This window comes from Petaurus breviceps, unplaced genomic scaffold (assembly GCF_028583685.1).
Source record: "Petaurus breviceps papuanus isolate PSGF00001 unplaced genomic scaffold, PetGlider_PUasm1.0 91041, whole genome shotgun sequence".
Classification (NCBI taxonomy): Eukaryota; Metazoa; Chordata; class Mammalia; order Diprotodontia; family Petauridae; genus Petaurus; species Petaurus breviceps.
Genome location: NW_027187400.1, coordinates 35,618,500 through 35,640,083, shown reverse-complemented (window position 1 = coordinate 35,640,083; position 21,584 = coordinate 35,618,500). Strand labels below are relative to the sequence as shown.

The 21,584-nt window shown below is 45.0% G+C and overlaps 1 protein-coding gene across 1 annotated transcript in view; it reads right to left on the bottom strand.

Annotated features, from left to right (window-relative positions):
- The window catches only part of TTC34 (tetratricopeptide repeat domain 34), a 57,418-nt gene extending 36,076 nt beyond the window's left edge, over nucleotides 1–21,342 (bottom strand). Inside the window, exons 1-4 of the mRNA XM_069078436.1 lie at nucleotides 20,539–21,342; nucleotides 18,051–18,876; nucleotides 15,553–15,778; nucleotides 11,142–11,334 (exon numbers count right to left, since the gene is read on the bottom strand). Coding sequence (XP_068934537.1) covers nucleotides 11,142–11,334; nucleotides 15,553–15,778; nucleotides 18,051–18,876; nucleotides 20,539–21,319 — 2,026 coding nt within the window. The 5' untranslated portion in view covers nucleotides 21,320–21,342. The remainder of the gene's footprint in view (nucleotides 1–11,141; nucleotides 11,335–15,552; nucleotides 15,779–18,050; nucleotides 18,877–20,538) is intronic.
- Between the last annotated feature and the right edge of the window lie 242 nt (nucleotides 21,343–21,584).

Here is a 21,584-nt window from a genome sequence, read left to right as displayed (position 1 = left end):
TCTAATGAGAGCCATCCTTGTGGCTGGGGAAGATTTTGTAGGGGAGATGAACATTGTTCCAGGACTTAAAGAATAATTGGGAAGATGCAGACAGGTGGGAGGGAAAACAGGGGGCTAACATACAGAGGTAGGAAGATGGTAGCCATGTTGGGGAGCAGGGAGAGTGGCTGGGATGGAGGAGAGGATTCCTTTGCCAGAATCACAGACTTTTCGAGGAGGAGGGGCCTTAGTGATCCCCGAGCCGACCACCTCATGCAGGAGGAGAGGGAGAAGATGTCAGAAAGGAGAAACACAAGGAGAGAAGGCTCCTTTCAGTTGTTCTCTGCCTGGGTCAGAAATACGTCTGGCATCCTATGCCCCATGCTGGGTGCCAGCCTCCAGGAAGGTCATTCACAAGCTGGAGGGAAAACATAGAAATAATGCCACATTCTACCAGGAGCTTCAGAACCACTGGAAGACTAAATAAGATGCAATGATAGTATAAAGTGTCTGGTAATTGCTTTCAGCCAGATAATGGCTCATTTAATGTTTGACAGTAATCTGCTAATTACTGGAGGAAATTGAGGGGGCAGCCTAAGATCTTGTCTTTGGCAGGGCGGGGTGCAAACTGGAAAGCTGCTCTTTATAAATAAAGCCATACCCAGAAGCCCTTCAACTAGGGATGGCCAAGAGTGGCTGGCAAGGGTATGCTGGAGACAGGCTATTGTTAAATTTTTTTTGTGTGTAAACAGTTATACCTAGAAAATAAGTAAAGGCTATGAATCAGGGCTTGGCTTATTGTTTCAATGATTGCCTAGATTTCAAAAGAGATGGAGAAAAAATTAATGTTGGATAAACAACTTAAAAGTATATTGTGGGGGGCAGTTAGGTGGCACAGTGAATAGAGCACTGGTCCCAAAGTCAGGGGTAACTGAGTTCAAATTCAGCCTCAGACACTTAACTAGCAGTATGACTTTGGGCAAGTCACTTAACCCTAATTGCCCCTCCAAAAAGCAAAAAAAAAAAAAAAAAGTAAAGTATATTGTGCACATATTTTCCCCCTTGGAGAGCTGGTTGTTAAACATGTATTAGCACACCACTAACAACTGTCCAGACATGCTACCCACAAAATGACAAAGGATGGAAGATCTCATGTCCAGCAGGTATGGAGAGCTTGAAAACTGATTCTGATGGAAGTACTTGAATGCAATGGTTGAACCACTGTCAGCAATATTTGAAAGAATGTGAAGAAAGAAAGAAGTGTAGAAGGAAGAGAAAAGGTCAAATGTTGTTCTGATATTCCCAGAAAGGAAAGTATAGGCCAATGCCCATATGGTAGACGCCGCTTAGCTCCAGAGGTTAAAACTAGGAGTGGGGGAAACAGGTAATGCTTAGAGCAGAGTAACAGGTAGAAGGCAAAGAGACAGTTGAAACCCAAGAGAAGGAAAAAGACCCAAAGAGAAGCCATTGACCCAGATGGACAACATCTATGGGTCATAAGAGAGCTGCCAAGGATGACTAATCAGTCAGAGTTTGGGGGGAAAAGGGAGGGGAGAATAGCAGAGGGGTATGAGACCTGGAGATGGACAAACATCAGTCAGATTTCTAAGAAAGGGAAGAGAATAGGGGCTGAAAACTGGAGACAAGCTCACTTCCAGGAGATTCTTGACCATGTCTAGGACATCATAGTAAAGTAATGTGCAGGGGCTGATTAATTTTTCTCTTCATATCCATAGGATAGTGCTGGGTACATAGCAGAAGTTTAATAAATACTTGTTGATTGATTCAAAACCGATTGAAGGACATTAATGGCTCAATGTCAGGATGGTAGGTTGTCTACAGTGGAGTCATCCCTGAGATTTCTTCAGTGACTTGGGGGGAAGGCATAGATCCATGCTCACCAAATTTTCAGATATTAATAATAACAATAACAGCCAGCATTTATATAGCACTTCAAGGTTTGTGAAGTGTTTTACAAATGTTATCTCATTTGAGCCTCCTGACAACACTGGGAAGTAGGCTCTACTATTATCCCCATTTTAAAAATGAAGAAACTGAGTCTGAGAGCAATTAAGTGACTCACTCAGGGTCACACAGTGTCTAAAGTAGGATTCAAGTGTATGGCTTCCTGACTCCAAACCCAGCATGCTACACCTAGCCCCAAGGATGTGCTAGCATTCTGGAGGGAAGGTTCAAAAAGATCCAATAGGCTAGAACACTGGGCCACATCTAGTTAGATAAAATTTCATAGAGATAAATGTAAAGTTATCTATGCGGGCTCAAAAAAAATGTCAAAAGTGTGAGATCGCGGAGATTTTTTTTTTTTAAGCAATCGGGGTTAAGTAACTTGCTCAAGGTTACACGGCCAGTTATTTCTAAGTATCTGAGCCCAGATTCGATCCCAGGTCATCCCGACTCTGGGGCCGGTGTTCTTACTCACTGAGCCACCTGGCCGCCCCTATAGAGGAGATTTTTGCACCAGTTTTTGTGGAAAAGATTTGCGGAGCTTGGCGGATTACAAGACAGACCTGTATGAGTCAATGGTCCAATGGGGCAGCTAAGAATACTTCAAAGGTTCAAGCAAATTTAAGCATCAATTGATGCTTCTTAGACCTTCTGGTGATAAAAGACTTGGTAGATTTCAAACCCAGTTCTTATGATTCCAAATCCAATGATCCTTCCACTATCCCAGGCTGCCTCAAAGAAATGGTCTTCAATAGATGCAAATGGATATTTCTTCAATTTTTCTTGTACAGTGTTTTATTTCTTTTTTTTTTTTGAACCACACAATACTAAAAGTGGAATAGAGTGTTAGAATTGGAGTCAGAAAGATCTGGGTTCTGACAAAACGTAGTGAGGACCAGTTACAAAATGGAGTTAACTTGGTGTGGGAATTGAGAGAACCAATCAGATTCTAGCTCATGAACACTGACTCCATCTTGTAGTGCTACATGTAATATCCTCCATCTTCTTGTTTTCCTGCAAATCATCCATGGGAAGCTAGACGGTATAAGCCATCTACTACTTCATAAATATCGATGGATGCAATAAATTAGCACCTTTCAATTCTGGGAAGGACCCTGAAACCTACTTGCCCCCCTCCTAACTCGACTGAAACTCACTATTCCCCCTTCTCAACTTGGAAAGCCCTTAATCTTTCCTCCAATAGAAACCGAATTACCTAATTTTGTATCCAGGCAAAGTATCTTGCTTTTAATACATACAAATCTTTCTCACTTTGTATTCAAGGTCTTTGGACTGACTGGGGAGTCTATTGACCCATTTATTATGCCTGGTTTTTTTTTTCAAATCTAGCTTCAGACACTTGCTAGCTGTGTGATCCTGGACAAGTCACTTAACTTCTATTTACTTCAGTTTAGTATTAATCTTCAGATAGTAATATGGACTTCACAGGTTTATGTTATAAAGATCAAAAGAAATACAGTAGGAATGAGATAAGAAAGAAGCTTTTAGATATGTCCAAAGGGTAAAACTATTCAGACATGACCAATGTGTTTTGACTACACATATCTGTTACAAAAAAGGGTTTTTATTTGGGAGGAGACAGAGACTGGGAGAGGTAGTGATAGGGTGCAAAAAATAAGAAAAAAGCATAAAAAGACATTTTAAAATACATAAAAGGAAATTGAGAAAGGGACAAATAGACCAGGAAGGAAATATTGGCACATCTGTGTTAAATTTAATATATATATATATATTTTTAATAGAAAATGATTGCTATGTAAAGTGCTTATGATTTCCTATAAAGTCCTCTTTTCTTGCTATATATGCAGGGTGTCCCAAAAGTTTTAATGTGCTTTTAAGCTATTAAAACTAATGAGCTTTTGGTACACTCTGTATATGGAAATGTTCATGTTTGTGGATGTTTTTCAAGTTGATAATAAAAAAGGGACGAGGGAGAAACTTTGAAGCAAACACATTACAAAATCCAGAGTCTGTAAAATGCTTAACAAAGCATGAAGCCTTATGTAAATGCAAAAGGGCAACTGGGTGGCACAGTGAATGGAAGGCCAGGCCAGGAGTCAGGAACAGCTGAGTTCAAATCTGGCTTCAGACACTTACTAGCTGTGTGACCCTTGACAAATCACTTACCCTTGTTTGCCTCGGTTTCCCCATCTGTAAAATGAGCTGGAGAAGGAAATGGCAAACCACTCTAGTATGCTTGCTAAGAAAACCTTCAAATAAGGTCACGAAGACATGACTTAATAACAACAAAAAATCCAAGTTATTATTATTCCTCATTCTTTCCTGGAAGAACATTGCCCTCAGGTAGTAGACCTCTACTCACCTATTTGTAAACATTCTCCAAGGACAAAAATCAAGACAGTCCCTGTCCTCAATGAGCTTAAACTGAACTAGGGGAAGGCTAAAATAAGCAAATAGTTAATTAAATGCAGGAGACTTTCAGCAGGGTGGAAATCCCAAGTAAGGGCATCAGGGAAAGCTTCTACAGGGATAGAGGCTGAGCAGAGATTCTAAGATGCAGAGGGGACCTGGTGATGGCAGCAGGGTATTCCCTTTGAAGAGCGAGAAGTGGGAGAAGAAATGCCAAGCTTCTCACATATGATACCGAGCCAGTTTGGCCAAAAGCTAAAGCAAAGGCCCATGAAGGGGGGATGAAGATGAGATTGCTCCCAACAGCAGGATACAGCCAGATTGCACAGGGCTGCTTATTTTCATAATCTCATTTGTTTCTCCTGTGAAGCTGCTGTCATAACATTGGCTCTACAAAAGATAATATTTTCAAGAGAATAAAAGTCAGTACAGCCCATCCAAGATTATCCAATTAGCCCAGCAGGTGAGCTCTTCTGTATTCTGGTTTGTGGATTTAATAACTAGATTCAGAAGTGATGAGGAAGTACCCAAGTCAATTCAAAGCACATGTATTAAGCACCTACTGTATTCAAGTCACCGTGCCAGGTGCAGGGAATACAAAGACAAAAAGAAAAAAAGTCCTTACTCTTGAGGGACTTATATTCCATGGGGGTGGGGAATAACATAATACACAAAAAGTGTAAGTCTGGGGCCAAAACCCAACTTCAGACTTTGTTCTACTTAGATCTCAGATGACTCAGAGGAGAGATGTAGAGTTTGAGAATAAAGGAAGTGACCCTTTCAGAGAGTGGAGTCAGGTAAAGTAATGAATTGGTCAGAGGAGAGAGGGCATGGCACCTTGGGTCAGGAGATGAGCTGAGACCCAGAGGGAATAGAACGAAGGCGATTCCTGTCAATTTCTGGGTGAGGGTTCTGGCTATTCTAAGGACACAAGCTTTGTAGGGGGTTAGACTATCCTGCCAGCAATGCCAATGGTAAGGCCAGATATCAGGGGACTGATCGGTTCTGTCCTAACATGTTAATCGTAGGGTTGTAAAGCCTCCGAGAGAATACTGAGATATGGAGAAAAGAGGGGCCCAAGCCAGCTTAGTACTAAATACAAGTTTATTATGATTTGTTAGATTAATTGGATGATTTAGGGGAGTTTACTAACGAGACCTAGTCCTTGGCAGTTGGAGGACAGAATGGCATGATGCATCCCTGTACCAACCCTAGGCCAGGTCAGGTATTATATAGAAACAGAACAAAGAAGACATAGTGCCAGGGATGGCCCAGGGTCACCTGAAAGTGTTCCCATGGGATAGTTGTAGTTTCTTTTGCTGTTTACTTAAGGTAGTTTACTTTCTGTGAGACTTGAGGTCATGTTCCTAGGCTCTGGCTTACCTCTGGACAGCTATTTAGAAAAAAAAAATCTTGAAGGACCTTCCACCAAAGTTTCAGCTAAGCTTGAAGCTGGAGACTGAGGTGACAGTATGACATGGCCCCTCATCCTCAAATAGATGCCTGAGCATGAGATCATCAGAGAAGGTCTGACCAAAAGCATGTCCCCTCAAAGGCACAAGGACTGACTGAAGGCCACTGCATTTTGGCCATTTGCAAATGACTAATTTTCAGGGTTTCGAAGGAAAGAAATAGTGGAGAAATTATTAATCAAAGAACAGTTTGGGAACTTTGCATACTATGACTGTTACACTCTCTACACATGAGAATTTGGAGTTTCCCAACTTAAGTTGTTCATTCTTGAAGAGGACCGTGACATCAGGGAGATGATGACATGACTTGCAAGTGAATTGGATTTAAGTGAGGTAGGGCTGCCCAAGGTCACCAGTCTCACTCTCTCCTCCAGAGCCATCTGGGTCCAGTGGCCAGGATATTCCCTCAACTTAAGTTAGAGATGATGGGTCACGACTAATGATGAAGACCCTGATTTGAAGCATAAGAAGCCATATCAGGAAGCATTGGAGGTGGAGGAGAGAGATATCAGAGATCAGAAGAGAAGGCATAAAAGCCTTCAGGAGTAAGATGGGATTACAGAGACGGAAGAAGACCAAAGCCTCCCCTGATGCTTGAAAGGAGCAGAGCAGAGAACGCTCACAAAACAGCAGCTTAGGATGAGGCCCCTAAGAGAGGATAACGGAGACCAGGTGGGTTCTGTTATTGCTTCTGGCAGCTTATTGTAGGAGAGCTTTGCAGCTGCTTGGAGAAAAGACGAGCCTGCTGGGACAAGAGTTGGCTGGGATGAGCCGGATTGCTCTTTCACACCGTCTACAATTTGCTTTTTATTTTTATTTTTTGCCTTTTTGGAGGGCAATTGGGATTAAGTAACTTGCCCAAGGTTACACGGCTAGTTTTTTGTGTGGGTGTTAAGTGTCTGAGGCCAGAACCGAACTCGGGTCCTCCTGACTCCAGGGCTGATGCTCTACTCACTGCGCCATCTAGCTGCCCCACCGTCTACAGTTTGAGAGCCGAATAAGGCTGGACAGGACCTCCAGCAGATCTGGGAGGACAGACAGTGCTATAGCTGCTGGGAACTCACAGAACAAAGCAGAATCCAGATCTGAGGAGTTCTGCCATTCTCTGGCTTGGGGCAATTATTATTGAAATAACTTAATATTGCGTCAGAGATTTGCCAAGGCAAAGATGTGGAAAGCTACAGAACCCAGGTGCAGGGCTGTCATTTCAGTGAGAGAGTGTGAAGTTGAGGTTTATTGAAAAAAACTAACACTACTTCTAAGGCCTAAGAGTAGCCACTTTGTTCAGCAGGACAGCGGGAAGACAGAGAAGGAGCAGGTTAAGCATGGTTCAGACGATTCCCCAAGGAGGCTGCAGATGTCCAGTAAATAGAGGCATGAGGGGCTGAAGGCACATGAGTTCTCTCCTCGTGAACCTCACTGTTTGTGTGAGTACGCAATGACAGTGTGCGTATAGGTGGGAGAGTGTGGGCCAGGCTTATGGGTGGACTGCACCATTTGGGAATCATTTGCAAGACAGATGTTAAGTGAAATTTTATTCTCATGGGAAAAGAACCCAAAGCATCAACATACTAGGAATAGGGTACAGATCTCCCAGATGAGAATGCTCCATGTACCACCCCAGCTTGGGGCCCACTCTGCCTTTTATAAGCTTCTAATCATGCTGCCATCAATCAACAATAATACTGAACTCATTGATGTAGAGTGGGTATAAATAGACTGCTGATGATGACTAGTGTGCAAGATGAGGCATGAACCATGAATATATCACTTGGGAAATACATGGTCAGAAGAGGAAGTGATCATCAATGGGCAACCCAAGGTCTACAGTGGTACCCATGGAATGATCCAAGACCTTGAGCAATCCCTCCAGCATACGGGGTGTGTCTTCTGTGGGGAATCTATGGAAGGGCTTCTAAGTGGTTGCACGGCAGACAGAGTGAGCCTTGGAGTCAGGAAGTCCTGAATTCAAATCTTGTCATAGGTATTTATTAGTTGTGTGACCTTGGCCCAAACTCAGTTTCCTCATTTGTAAAAGGGGGTGATAATAGCACCATTCTCACAGGACCATTGTGAGGATCAAACAAAATTATTCAGCAAACCTAAGAAAGCTATGCTTATGCTGTTGTTAATTGTTCCAGAGGACAAGAACGCATGGATGGGTTATAGTCTGAATCAATGGAAGGAGCCTCCATTCACAACCTTATGGATTTGGAGATGGAAAGAATTCAGCAGCCACCAAGTCCAACCCCCTTATTTTCTACATGAGGAAAGGGAGACAGAGAGAAAATTGAGTTAAGTTACCCAAGGTCACACAAATTTGCCATCCATTGAAAACACTGAAAGAAATGATGTATGTGCTTCACAGGTTTGCTGTGATAAAAACACGTTAGAATACACAAAACATGGCATATTGTCCCCTTGTACCTGGCCCTTGTCATACTGCATCTGTTATATATAGTTCTGGGTGCTACATTTTAGATAATGATGGTTAATCATTATTATGAATAATATTTCTGGGAAGTCAGGATAGAGCTCTGGGCCTAAAGTTGGGAAGACCTGAGTTCAAATCTGCCCTCAGTCACTTATTAGCTATGTGAGCTTGGGCAAGTTACTTAACCCAATTTGCCTCAGTTTCCTCATCTGTAACATGAACTGGAGAAGGAAATGGCAAACCACTCTAATATCTTTGCCAAGAAAACCCCAAAAGAGATCACGGAGAGTGAGACATGACTGAAAAACTGAAAATGACAACTGAATAGTAACAGTGTTGCTTAGCATCAAGGAATCTTAGACCTAGACCTGTAAGGGAGCCTAGAGATCATCTGGCCCAGCCCTTTCATTATCCAGGTCGTAGGATCACAGGATCACAGAGGCTGAAAGGGACCCCAGAACCCATGGATGGCACCACCCTCATTTTACAGATGAGAGTACTTACTGAAGCCCATAATCTTGCCTGAGGTCATACAGGCAGTGAGAGGCATAGCTTGGATTCACATCTAGCCTCTTTGACTTGAAACCCAGGGCTATTTCAGGTAGAAAGTTCTTAGTGGCCATCACTTTGTGTCTCCTTTGATCAGCCACCCCTTCAGGTGCTCAGGGCAGGTGTCATTAAGAGATCAGAGATGGGAAATGAATTCAACTTTCAGAAATGCTACACTCTAGACTCTGGAAAATACACTAAATCTCACCCAAGGCATCAGCACATCAAGAAGTAATCATATCAAGGTATCATGGCTGAGCGGTCTAAGGTGCTGGATTAAGGCTCCAGTCTCCGGGGCGGCTAGGTGGCACAGTGAATAGAGCATCGGCCCTGGAGTCAGGAGGACTTGAATTCAAATCCGGCCTCAGACACTTGACATACTTACTAGCCATGTGACCCTGGGCAAGTCACTTAACCCCAGTCGCCCTCGAAAAAAAAAATCAACAAGAAGCAATCATAAGAAGAATTTAGAGCTCTGATCGATGAGGTGGTGGACCGTGGGACCAGACGATTGAACATGAAACACCACTCACCTCCTGCCGGAGAGGTGATAAACTTCAGTTACAGAGAAAAACAGACATCTGTACGTATGACTAAATGGGGGGATTTGTTTTGCTGGTCTATGGATGCATATTTGTGATGGGAGTCTAATTATTATTTTTTGTTGATGTTTAATTGGAGGGCTGGCAATTGGAGAGGGAGATGATTAACACATGTGAAAATAAATTTATTTAAAAAACCCAATAATCTTCATCTCAGGAATGCATATTGAATTTGTTTAGAGAGCTTGCAATATGCTACTTAGACACAAGACAGCATAAACATATTAGCCAGGAAATATGTGATGGGGAAATACGTGGTCTATTCGTTGAATGGCAAGCTGGCCTCTCGCTGACTTCTTGGTTACTGAGCCCAGAAGGTAAAGGGTAAAGCAGAGAAATGTTAAACTCTTGGTGGTGTTGCTGTTGCTGGTGTGAGTGTTGGTTTAAAGAAGAGTTTGCTCCATTCTGGGATTTCATCCTTCATCCAAACAAGAGAGGATGCCTCATTTTGTACTCAGTTTCCCTCATCCAAAAAAGGAAGTGTTTAAAAGTTGAGGGGAGGGGGGAGAGCTATCCTAGCTGTATTAGAGGCATCTCCTGTGGAAGCTGGGGTCCCAACTGGCCCTTGGGAAGCTGGAAGAGGGGATGAAGAGTGAATAACTGGGAATCGGGGCTGGTGGAAACATGGAAGCTTAGCCATGCCTGGGCTCTCTTTGCAGCACACTCTCTCCCTCTGCTGGTTAATCTGATAGCTGCACACTCACAATAAGGAAATGATTTGAAGGCCCATCCGATTCTACTTTTTACAGATATAAGTAAAGCTGAAAGGAAACCCATTATAATATTTCTGACAAGCGGTCTTCTAGAGATAACCCGCTCCAATTCTGGGCAGCCCTAATTGTTAGAAAATTTTTCTTTCTACTAAAATATATATATTTTTTTCAATTAATAAGCATTTATTTTATCTTTTACATACCTCCTTCCCCTTCCACTGAAAACAAAATTAGGAAACAACAAAATCCTCATAACAAATAATCATAGTCAAGTAAAACAAATCCCTCATTAAGTGTGTCCAAATCCGTACGTTCAATTCTACAGCTTGAGCATTAAGAAGCTTCCCTTGACCTCAAGCCTCGGTCTACCTCTAAACATTGCTCCAGATTCTGCCCTCTGCAGCCAGGCAGACCAAGCCAGTCCCTTCCTCTCTATGATAATCCTTCAAATACTTGACCCCTGTGATCATGGCTCTCCTTAATTTCCCCTTCTCCAGGCTAAATGTGCCCACTTCCTCTGATGGATCCTCATATGGAATGGATTCTTTATTATTCTGGTTGCTCTCCTTTGGACATTTTCCAGACTACTAATATCCTTCTTCAAGTGTGACCCCCCGAACTTCAGCTGAGGGTCAACCAGGGTAGAGTAAAATGGGAACATTGCCTCCTGATCATCCAATGGGTGGATGACCCATCACACTATCGTCTCATACTCATTGCCTCCCACAATGGTGCAGTGAAAAGAAAGAGCTCTGGGTCTAGAAGTCTGAGAAACTAGGTTCAAACCCTACTTATGATACTTATTTGGGCAAGTCACTTAATCTTATTGATCATCTTGGATGTGTGGTATGATGGTCCAAAGACCTGGGTTTGAATCCTGACTCTGACATTTACTAGAAGAATGACCCTAGTAGACAAACCACTTAACTTCTCTGAGACTTAGTCTCCTCATTTGTAAAATAGCAGAGCTGGGTGAGATGTTCTTTCAGGTCCCTTGCAGCTCTAACCCTGGGCTCCCATCTTTCTCCAGACATACCTGAGGCGATGATGGCAAGAGAGAGGTAGGCAATGGCCTCTTTGGTGTATGTGTCCCCCTGTTTGTTCTTCAGGATTGTCATAGCTCTTGAGTGGCAGTGGGTTTGCAGTAGCTTCCGGTCTTCTTCCCTGAAGATCTCCATGATTAGCTGGAGGCAGGAGGTGTCCCCAATCTGGATAACTTTCTTTATCAGCTGAATGATGTGGGGAAGCAAAGAGAGAGTTATCGTCACAGGAACAGGTCGGGGAGCCTGAGATACAGTCTTCTATAACTCACTGTTACTTACTGCAGAAAACATCATTCGTCATCCAAGACCCTCTAGGCTCTGGTCTCATCCCACCAACCCTAATCTCCATATTACACAGGATAGTAGCTGGTGATTGGTGGGATGGGAAATCCTGATGAATATACTGGATCCCTCATTCAAATGAAACCATTAACCAAAGGCTAAATGAACATTTGGAGGGTCATGTGGTTGGTGCAGGAATTCTTGTCCACATTCTGGGTTAGCCAAGATGAATCAAGGAACCAGAGATCTAGACATGGGAAGACCTTCAGAGGCCAACTAGTCCAACTTCTTCCTCATTTTACAGATGGGTAAACTGAGGCCTAGGGAGGCTAAGTGACTTGTCCAAATTCACATGGATAGGATAATAGGGTCATAGAACTAGAAGGGGAAGAAAACTTAGAAGTCATCTAGTCCCCCCCCCCCCATTTTACAGAGAAAGAAACTGAGGCTTTGGGCAGCTAAAGGATTTGCCTGAAGACACCTAGTATAGTTAAGTAGCAGAGATAGATCTTTTGACTTCAGAACCAGTGACTTTTCCCTTTCAACTCTGAATTTCCAACTTTGATTCAGCCAGGGGGCTCAGAGGTTAGAAGCATCAGGCCTGGAAGACCCAAGTTCATATCAAGCTTCAGACTTTGATTATATTAGAAACTTTAGGCTGAAAGGGATGTATTCTGTTGCACAGAATTGGCAAAAGATACCAACTGTGGAGCCCTGGGCAAGTCACTTAACTTCTGTTTTCTTCATCTGTATAATGGATAACAGTACCTACCTCCCAGGTTTGTTGTGAGGCTGGAATGGGATAATATTTGTAAAGCACTTAGCCCAAAAGAGGACCTTAGTAAATCTTTCCTCCCTTCCTTGTTACTCAGCTTCCTCTCTACCCCACTCCCATTTTCATCCCTACATGCACCCAACTAGAACTATGGAAAGCATTTTTCAAAAATGAAAACTCACAGAACATTAATTGACAAAGAAATTTCAGTTGACAAAATGGTTGTCTTAGGATTCCTGAACATTCAGAATGACTTAACTCACTAATATCTGATTTACAAACTTTTCCAAGAATCTTGACATTTGACTTCTAATCTTGACTCTGATAGAAGTCTAATGTGTGAGACCAACAAATATGAGAATCTCTGATCTAGTAGGAAGACTCCCAGAGCAATGGAGAACAGTAATTGGTGCCATCTTTGCAGAAGGGATATGGTATTATACTGTGCATAAAACCACTCTAGTATCTTTGCCAAGAGAACCCTAAATGGGGTCATGAAGAATGGGACATGACTGAAATCAATTGAACACAAAACTGAGCCATTTGTGCCCTGGGACACTTTTCTCCAGTTCAGTTCTGGGCACCACAGTGAAAGAAGAATGCTGAAATTTGGAAAAGGATTCAGAGGAGGGAATCAGAATAGCGAAGGACCTGGAGTCCATGCTACCTGAAGATCATTTAGTCTGGGAAGGCTCAGTGGAGGGGGTGGTGGCTGGGAGCTGTTTTGGAGCATCTGAAGGGATGCCAAGTGTAGGAGGGATTAGCCTAGCTCTGGTTGGTCTGGGAGTATAGAGCCAGGATCCATAGGCAGAAGCCAAAAAAAAATGCCAGTTTAAGGTAGAGCCTCCCCAAAGTGGAAAGGTGGAATGGAGGAGGCAGTTGAGTTCCCCCTTTTTGGACATCTTAAGCCAAAGCTGGGTACGGTACTTCTGGAGATGTTGGAGGGTAGATTCTGGGTCAGGTAGGGGTTGGGCTAGATGGAGTCTGAGGTCCTTCCAACTCTGAGATTTTGTGAGGACAGTTTTGTCAGGCATACCTTGCACCCTGAGTAGAATGGAAAGCCCTCGAGGGCAGGGATTTGTCTCTCCTTTAACTTCCCATCTCTAACACTTAGCAGAATGAGGTGAGCAGCAGGCATTAATAACAGATTGTCGGCCCACTGACTGAATGTGAATTTACATATTTTTCAAAAACAAAAAGCTCCTAATGGAGGCTGCTCTTTTCTGATCTTTTTGTCACCACGGGGGCTGTCCTAGGCTAGGTGACCGCGCTCTTTGCACTCCCTCGTTTTTGCTGAATTTACAATAGAACGGAAAAGGAAGAGAACTCCACGAAGCCTCTGCGGCACTTTTTGTTCTGCCAGTGTTTGATGCTGAGCCCTCCCCAGCTCTGTCAATGAGGCTGGCACTAGACCATGCTGCCTCCGGAGAAGCGGATCCCAGACAATCAGAGGAAATCAGCATAACGGCTAGTATTCACGCAGTGCTTTAAGGAACTTGACAAAGACTGTCACATCTGATCCTCACAATAACCCTGGGAGACAGGAGCTGTTACCAGTCTTATTTTACATGTGAGGAAACTGAGGCGGACAAAGGGGTAGTGTTCAGGGTCACACAGCTAGTAAGTGTCAGAAGCCAGATTTGAACTAAGGTGTCCCTGACTCCAGGCTCCGGGTTTGTGTACACACACACATGCATGTATATACGTATGTATGCACATACATGTTATGTGTATATGTAGAGGTAGATAGAGTGATACACATATGTATGTGCACACACAACATTTATAATACACATACATTTACACAAGACATGAACACACATACATGCAGTACACATATATACATACAGTTGTGGCCCTGAGTCAGTAAAGACCTAAATTTAAATGTGGCAGACACTTATTAGCCATGTGACATTTAGGTCTGTCTGTCTATCTTTCTTTCCCATCTATCTATCTATCTATCTATCTATCTATCTATCTATCTATCTATCTATCTATCCATCCATCCACCTACCCATCTATGTATGTATGTTTGTATCTGTCTGTCTGTCTATCTGTCTGTCTGTCTATCTATCTATCTATCTATCTGTCTGTCTGTCTGTCTGTCTGTCTGTCTGTCTGTCTGTCTCTGTCTGTCAATCTGCCTATCTATCCAGAATACATATATACATGTATATACACACAACATACAAATATAATTATATTTAGACATATGTTATATATGCAGACTATGTAGACATCTTATATACACTTGGGGCTTAGGTTGGGGGAGATGGAACAGGGGAAAATGGTATCATAACTTAAAACAGTCAGTTCCCTTGTGGGACCTTTTCTGGGAAAGTAAGACCGGAATGTGCCCTCTGCTGGTTAATCAAATTCTTGCACCCAGCCTTTCACAGGGACTGGACAGAGCTGGGGCCACCTGAGGCAAACCCTTCTAGCTGATAGATCTCACACTTTAAAGCTAGAAAGTACATTAGAGTATACTTTGTCCAACCCCCTCATTTTACAGAGGAGAAAACTGAGGCCTAAGGAGGGTCAGAGTCCTTACACCAGGTCATGATGTTGGAATGTGCACCAGGGAAAACATGGGCTGCACATTTTGGGAACATGCCAAAGAAGACCAAGTTTGATGGCTTTTGGCCTATGGATTGAGCTCATTCCATGTCACTGGCTCAAAGTTTGACTCTTTTCAAGTTGAGTTACTGTGGGTCCTCCCCCCCCCATCCTTCCATTTCCCCCCCAAAGATGATGCTGAATTGTAAAGAATTCTGAATTTTAAATTAGGATCGATCAGTGAACCAGCATGTATTTAATGCTTGCCTTATGGCAGGCACCATGGTAAGTTCTGGAGACATAAAGAAAGACAAAAACAGCCCCTGAATGTAATATGCTCCCAGTCTAACAGGGGAGACAAGCTGTAAATAGTTAGATAAAGACGGAGTAGACAGAAGGTGATCAGAGAAAGGCTGCACCAGCTGCTGGGGACCAAGAAAGTCCTCCTGAAGGTGGGTGTCTCGAAGGAAGCCGAGGAAGCCAGGAGGTGGAAGGGAGGAGGCAGAGCATTCTAGGCATGGGAAAAGGCACAGAGGTTGGTACCTCTGAGGTCACTTCTACCCCTAAAGCTGTGGTCCTGTGATCCCTTGACTCCAAATCCAGGGCTATTTCCCCTGGCCCTCTCACTTCCTTAAATACCAAAGCTACAAGAGATGCATTTAGTCCCGTTTTATTGATGGGAAAACAGAGGCAGATAGAGAGGCTCAGCCTCTCATACCTGGGCCCCACTGTCTGATTAACCTGAGGTCTGATGCCCTATTTCCTTGTACCTTTTTCTCCCTCTGCCTTACCAGGTTGGCATCGTAGAAAAAGCCTTTCCGTAGCTGCAGCAGGGCCAGGCGGGCCAGGATGGGGGCCGTGTGGGGGCTCTTGGACAGTGCCACCAAGAGGGTCTTGTGGGCATCTTCAATACGTCCCATTTGGTAGAGGGCATCCGCACTCAGAAGCCTGGATATCTCATCACTTGCATCCAGCTCCATCAACAGGGCTGCCAGCTGGTGAACCCCACAGGCATCCCTTGGAAAAGGGGAATGAAAAGTCTAGGTCAGCTACAGAGGGGCCAGGATATCTATCGTGGGCTGCCCTAGTCACCAGTAAGGTTTCTTTGCCCTCCTCCCCACCACCCTCCCACCTGACAATGCGCTTCTCTGGCACATACTGACTGGGTGACACTGGGCAAGTCATCTAACCTCTATACATAATAAAAACTTGTTTAACTGTAGTTTTATATGTTTAAATTATAGGTAAGTCTCTAAATCTTTAGGCTATAGATGAAATGCCAATCTTCATGGTGGGGGGGTAGTGAGACAGAGACAGGCAGAGAGAGACAAAGCAGAGACAGAGACAAAGGGATGGAGAGAGACAGACAGAGACAGAGACCATGTTAGAGCTCTGTAACTCAATTAAATCATGTCTGTATTTTCTTTAAGAGAGAGAGAGTTAACCTTATAATATTGTTGGGACAGAATGGGAGAATAATAGCCAGCTATTTTTTAAAAATGAGATTTACAAGTTACAAAGTACTTTGTGTCCATTTTCCTCTTTGACCTTCCCCAAAACCTTGTGAGATTGGTAATCCAAGTATAATCATCCCCATTATAAAGATGAGAAATTACATGATTTGTCTAAAGCCCCCTGGCTAGCATGAGTAGTAAAGGCAGGAATTGAGAACTCAGACCTCGACTTATCATTTCATGGGGTTATAATCTTAGAGAGCATCTCATATAATTGCTATTTTGCAGATGAGGAAACAGAGTCCCACAAGACTTATGGATTTGCCCAGGTAGTAAGTGATAGAGATTGTGTTTGAACCTAAGGCTTTGAACTTCCAATGTCCCTTGTAACTGTGCCACAATCCCCTCGATAATTTAATAGGATTTAGAGTCTGAAGGAACCTAAAGGGTCATGTAAGGGCTGGACCCTATGACATTCATGGTCTCTTCCAACTCCAGCTCCAAGGCCCTGTGGTCCCACCTTTTCATTTCTATGGAAGAGGAAAGTGAGGTCCAGAGAGGAAATGACTTGCCCAAGGTCATGGAGGTAATAATAATAATGATAAATATTTATATGATGTTTTAGGGTTTGCAAAGCACTTTACATATATTTTTCATTTGATCCTTACAATAAGCTTGAGAGGCACCTGTTGCCATTATCCTCATCTTACAGAGGAGGAAACTGAGTCTGAGAGATGTTAAAACAGCTGGCTCAGAGACATACATCTAGTAAATGACTGCAGAAGGATTTGAATTCTGGACTTCTTGACTCAAAGTATGGCACTATGCCACCTTGCTAGGATTCAAACCCAGGTTCTCTAACTATAAATTTAGTATTCTTTCCATGATACCCCATCTGCCTGAGGCACAGAAGAATCAATGGGCTGTATAAATGCAGTGTAGTAAAAACTAAATTTATATCCTATTCTTAGAACATTAGATTGGAAGTTCATTGAGGGCAGGAACTGTTTTATGTCTGCTTTTGTATTTCCAGCACTCAGCACAGTGTCTGGAACATAGTAGGTGCTTAATGAATATTTATTGACTAACTCTTAGTCCTACCTTTATTCTGTTCTCTGGCTATAGGGAAGTCACTTCTTTGCCTCATTTTTGTTATTATTCAATCATTTCAGTCATGTCTGACTCTTCCTGACCCCATTTGGGGTTTTCTTAACAAAGATATTGGAGTGGTTTGTCATTTTCTTTTCTTCTTTTTTTTTTTTTTTTTATTAAGCAATCAGGGTTAAGTAACTTGCTCAAGGTTACACGGCCAGTTATTTCTGGGTGTGGTGCTGAGTGTCTGAGCCCGGGATTCGGTCTCCAGGTCGTCCCAAAACTGGAGCCGGTGCTCTTACTCGCTGAGCCACCTGGCCGCCCCTAAGCAATTGGGGTTAAGTAACTTGCTCAAGGTTACACGGCCAGGTGTTTCTGGGTGGGTGCTAAGTGTCTGAGCCCGGGATTCGATCTCCAGGTCGTTCTGACACTGGAGCCGGTGCTCTTACTTGCTGTGCTACCTGGCCGCCCCAGTTTGTCATTTTCTACAGCTCATTTTACAGATGAGGAAACTGAGGCAGACTGGGTAAAGTGACTTGCCCAGGATCACCCAGCTAGTAAGTGTCTGAGGCCAGATTTGAACTCAGGAAGATGAGTTGGCGCCCCCAGGTACCCCTAATGATTGGGAAAATACCTGCCGGGCCTTCAGATAAAAGGTGAGGGATGTTGGGGAGTCCCTTGGAAGGCATCATTCTCTATGCCGTACGTTACACTAAAGGCTAAGGGATGAGACTCGGGATTACCGCTCTTTGGCAGGCAGGCTGCCCTCTTCCTCTGTTGGCTTCTTGCAGCAGGCGCCGGTGCCTCCCGGGGTGGGCTCTGCCCTCCTCTGCAGCATCTTCTGCCCCTCCTCCTGCAGCACCTTCAGCAGCAGCCCCCGCTGATTCCAGGGGATATAGGACTTGACGGTGAAGACGGCTTCCGGTAGCCTCAGCCTAGCGGCGGTGATGTAGTCCAGAGTGGCCAGGTACGGACTGCCGGCCAGCAGTCGCAGCAGCCCACGGCCGCACAGGGCTCTCACGCAGCTCCCGGGGTGGGGAGCCTCATGCTCCACCACTCCCTGGAAGTCTTCCAGGGCTCGCCCGGCCTCCCCTGCGTGGAGGGTGCAGAAACCCCGGAGCGTGAGCAAGGTGCTGAGGTAGGTGGGGTGCTCGGACACGAGAAGGCGATCGCAGAGCCCCAGGGCCTCTTGGCCATCTCCGGCCAGCAGCAGGCAGTCAATGAGCCGGATGGTGAGCTCCCGCTGGGCCCCGAGGGGAGCCACACACAGAAGGAAGCGCAGGGTCCGGATGATGGGAGGAAGCAACTCGATCCCCACATCGGCTCGGAGCTCCGTGCGAGCTCTCACTGCCTCTCGGAAAAGGGAGAAGTCCGTCTCCACTATCTCCTGGGCCTGCGCCAGGATCTGATCCTTGTCCCTGGGTGAGAACACCTCCTCAAGGTGTCTCTTGGCACAGTTTGGGTGCAGCCGGAAGGCTTCCTGGAGGTCCTGGAACATTTCCCGGCTCCGGCGACCGAGGGAGAAAGAGGCCGCTGCCCGGGTGACCAGCAGGATGGATGGACCTTCTCCTTGGGGAAGAGCAAGGTGTACAGAAGCGGGAAAGACAAGTCAGCATCAGGGAACTGTACTTATGGCCGAAGGAATCATCTGGGCCTTTATTTAATTTACTACCTCGAGTTATCGTTTGGGAAAGATGGCCCCGTATAGATCACACGATCATAGCCTGGGAGCTTAGCCTCGACATTTTACAGATGGGGAAACTGAGGTCCAGAGAAGATAAGGGAGGGAGTTACCTGCAGTCACCTGGGTACCATCGGTGATTCCCCACCGCTGAATCATCAGGGACAGACTTTGAACTCAGGTTCAAAGCTGGGTTTTTTCAAACTGAACCCATGTTGTCTCCCTGACAGATTAGAATCTCCGGCACCTGACATTGAATGAGAAAAGGGGGCTCAACCACTTCATTTCCTTTTAATTGTCCCATTTTCATGGTCTTTGGGAACCTTTATAAGGCACTAGTTAGACCAGATGGTTGCTGGCGGCCTTTCCTGCTCTGACATCCTCTGATTCTATGAATCAAACTCTCTACCCAGGGGGATAATTTCTGGCAGATATAGAAAACAATCAGTTACAGGGCTCTAGTTTTGAAACCACACATCAGATCGTCTCACATCTGGGAATTGGGCAGCACTTTCACCCTTCTTAAGCAGTTCGGCTGTTGTTCAGTCATGTCTGACTGACCATGACCCCATGTGGGGTTCTCTTAGCAAAGAGACTGGAGTGATTTGCCATTTCCTTCTCCAGCTCATTTTACTGACAGAGTTAAGTGACTTACCCAGGGTCACACAGCTAGCAAGTGTCTGAGGCTGGATTTGATCTCAGGTCTTCCTGAGGTTCAATACTCTGTGCACTATGGTTTCACCTAGCTGCCCCTCAGTTCTGTCCTATGAAAGTCCAATAATATTTCCCCATTGAGGCTATAAGGGTGTCAATCACTGAAGAGTATGATCCCATAGATATGTGGAAGAGGCCATTGAGTCCATCCACTCCCTAGACAGATGAGAAAACGGAGGACAAAGAAGGTTAGGTAACTTTCCCAAGGTCACAACAAAGATGGCTTTGGGATCCACAGATCTATAACTGGAAGGCCATTAAGTCCAACCTTGCTTCTTGTACAAATGGGGAAACTGAGGACAAAGGTCATTTTCCCAAGGTCACACTGTTAGGTGCAATTACCTCTCATCCACAGGGGGAAGGGGAAGGAGCTTTATATAGTGCCTACTATGCACCTGGCACTGGCTGCTAACTGCTTTATAACTGTGATTCATTCCCAACAATCCTGGGAGGTGGGTGCTGTTATGATCCCCATTTTACACATGAGGAAACTGAGGGGAAGTGACTTACCCAGGGTCACACAGATGTGTGCTGTCAATGTCTGAGGCTGGATTTGAACTTTATATCTGGGAATTAATAAATGCTTGATTAGCTGCCTGATGCCCCTTGAATATGACACTCAATCTCCCACCTTCATGCCTTTGTACTGGTGGTCCTCCATATCCGGAATGTTCTGAAGCCTAACCTCTATCTCCTGACTCAGCTCAAATCCTACCTTCTTCAGAAGACCTTTCCTGACTGGCATTTGGCCATTAACCCCCCACTTAGGCAGCCAACGTTAAGATTTTTCTTTTATCTTCATGCTTAAGAACTTTAAAAAAATTGTCTGCTAGTACCTTGGAGTTTGCCACCGGGCGAGGTTGATTCAAGGATGTGGCTGCACATGGTCACGCATTCCTCCAATCTGCCTGTCCTGAGCAGAGACACAGCCTGTGTGGACGATGCCTGCATCTCTCTGGGGGCCAGGGCAGCTAGGAAGCGGTGACAGTCACTGGCCCACCGGCCTCCGGCTGCCTCTGTCTTGTGTTGCTCCAGGAGGTAATTCTGGCAGGCTCTGATGAGCAGGGGGAGGTGGTCCTGTTGGTGAGTGAGGATAAAGCCCAGAGTTTGTTTGCCCTGTGTGATGAAAGCTTGGAGGTATTCAGTCACACCATCCCCCACTTTGGCCCCAGACAGGATCCAGGCCAGAGCTCTCATGAGCCGCAGCTCCAGAGATCCTGGGGCATGGACATCCAGAAGAATGTTACATCTCCTGGTCACCTCCTCATGTCGTCCCTGCCCCATCAGGGTGGTCAGTCTGTAGAGGGAGGCAGCCAGGTTGTTGGGGTGGAGGGCACTGAGAAAGGTGGCAGCCAGGGCCACAGTGAGGGAAACCACGGCCATGCCATCCCAGTGGATAGAGGGGATCTGGGCTTCTCCTCGGCACCAAGCCTCCAGCGTGGAGATCACCTGCCCAGTCTGCTCCTGGCTCAGTGACTGCTGTGCCCTCTGCACCACTGAGGACGGGTGGCAGCTGAAGGCAGCCAGGTAGAAGGCGGTGGCCAAGGGGAGCTCATCCAGGGTCAGGTGCCGGTCTCCCTCCTGGCACAGACGGACAGTAAGTTCCTGGGCTGACATCCCGCATGGACCTTTTACAGTTATATCACTTATTCCTTACCCTAGGTGAGCACCTGTGGAAAGATGAACAGGGTGGTCAGTTATGAAAGGGTGACATGAGGCCTTCAGCAAGGCCAGCCTCCCACAATGCCCTCTACCAATGTTTCCCCACTAACATTCCCCTCTAAAGCCTCATCATTGCACAAAAGTGATCCTGGAAGGGCAGCTAGGTGGCACAGTGAGTTAAGCACCGGCCCCAGAGTCAGGAGGACCCAAGTTCGGTTCC